At 44.4% G+C, this 1,299-nt stretch overlaps 1 protein-coding gene across 1 annotated transcript in view; it reads right to left on the reverse strand.

Moving 5' to 3' along the window:
• Positions 1-1,299, reverse strand: part of ADD1 (adducin 1) — a 27,799-nt gene that overhangs the window by 19,647 nt on the left and 6,853 nt on the right. The window contains exon 5 of the mRNA XM_029286105.1: positions 989-1,138. Coding sequence (XP_029141938.1) covers positions 989-1,138 — 150 coding nt within the window. The remainder of the gene's footprint in view (positions 1-988; positions 1,139-1,299) is intronic.

The raw sequence follows: 1,299 nt of genomic DNA on the forward strand, positions 1-1,299 counted from the left end.
ATACTAAATCAAGCAATTAACATAAATCATAAGAAACAAACAACCAAGTTTTTTTATCAGAAAGTGCTATCGGAAAGATAAGAAGGATAACAGTAACACAGCCCGACTTATTATTCTATGATTTCAAGAAAGCATTAATTCAGCAAGGGATCGTTTTACTGGGCACGCCAGAGGCCGTGTAGCAAAAATCCTATTTCAATCTCTCTTTTGTTGGAAATGCTTATTATTTCAGAGGAACAGGCTTATAGGCTTTTGGCTTCCTTGGGTATCGGCCCTGTTTTACTATTTACCAAAGTGCTAAAAAAAATGATGGGGAAAAAGCATATAAAGTTGGGAATGCAGTATCCAAGTATATTCTGAAAATCTGCAATCTACTGAAGTGTGGAAAGCTTTTAGCTGTTGGAGCTTGTGGGCTCAGTCCAGAAAATTGTTTCACTCTGCGGGAAACACCCAACTTCAAACCCTAGAGGGATGGAAGACGTGGTTCATTTCCATGCAGACAGCCCACCTCCTTCATTATTACAGCTACTCCTCAACTTACGACAACGGAGCGCAACATTTACACTAAGAGAGAAATCCGTTAAGTGAGTTTTGCCCCACCTCACGACTTTTCCTGCCACATTTGCGAAGTGAACCACTGCAGCTGTTAAATGAGCAACACAGTTGTTAAGTGAAGATGGTTCCCCCCCACCGTCCCATTGATGTCAGAAGGTCACAAAAGGGGATCGCATGACTGCCACGGTCATCAATGGGGGGGGGGGGAATCAACTGCCAAGCTCCCAATGGCAAATCAGGCGACCGTGGGGATTGTCGCAACAGTCGCAAAGTGTGAAAAATGGTAATGAGCCGCTTTATGAAAACGCCACCGTAACTTCGAACGGTCACTAAACGAACTGCTGTAAAATAAGAGAACTGCCTGTGCGCTGTGTGGCGTGTCATGGACACCCTTTGTGATCTCACAGCTAGAAGACAAGAGAATCGCTCTTACTGCTGCTCCTGCGGGAGTGTGGATGTGAACAATGCACTTGACGTCCGGGCGGGCGGCGTAGATGGCCGAGTGCAACGTGAAACCAGCCGGATTAATCCCCAAGTTAGTGCTTCCACGATCAATGACTTCGCCTTGGAAATTCACTTTAACCTGGTAACAGAAGACGGCGTTAAACGTTGAAGTTATTCTAACTCTTTTCCTGCAGGAGGGAAAGAAGACGCCAGTCACCTGAAAGGAGATAGGGGATGGAATAGAATAGGAATAGGAATAGAATAGAATAGAGAATAGAATAGACACTAGAATAGAATAGA

Source organism: Protobothrops mucrosquamatus, unplaced genomic scaffold, assembly GCF_001527695.2.
Source record: "Protobothrops mucrosquamatus isolate PMUCROS unplaced genomic scaffold, P.Mucros_1.0 scaffold2898, whole genome shotgun sequence".
NCBI classification, from domain to species: Eukaryota; Metazoa; Chordata; class Lepidosauria; order Squamata; family Viperidae; genus Protobothrops; species Protobothrops mucrosquamatus.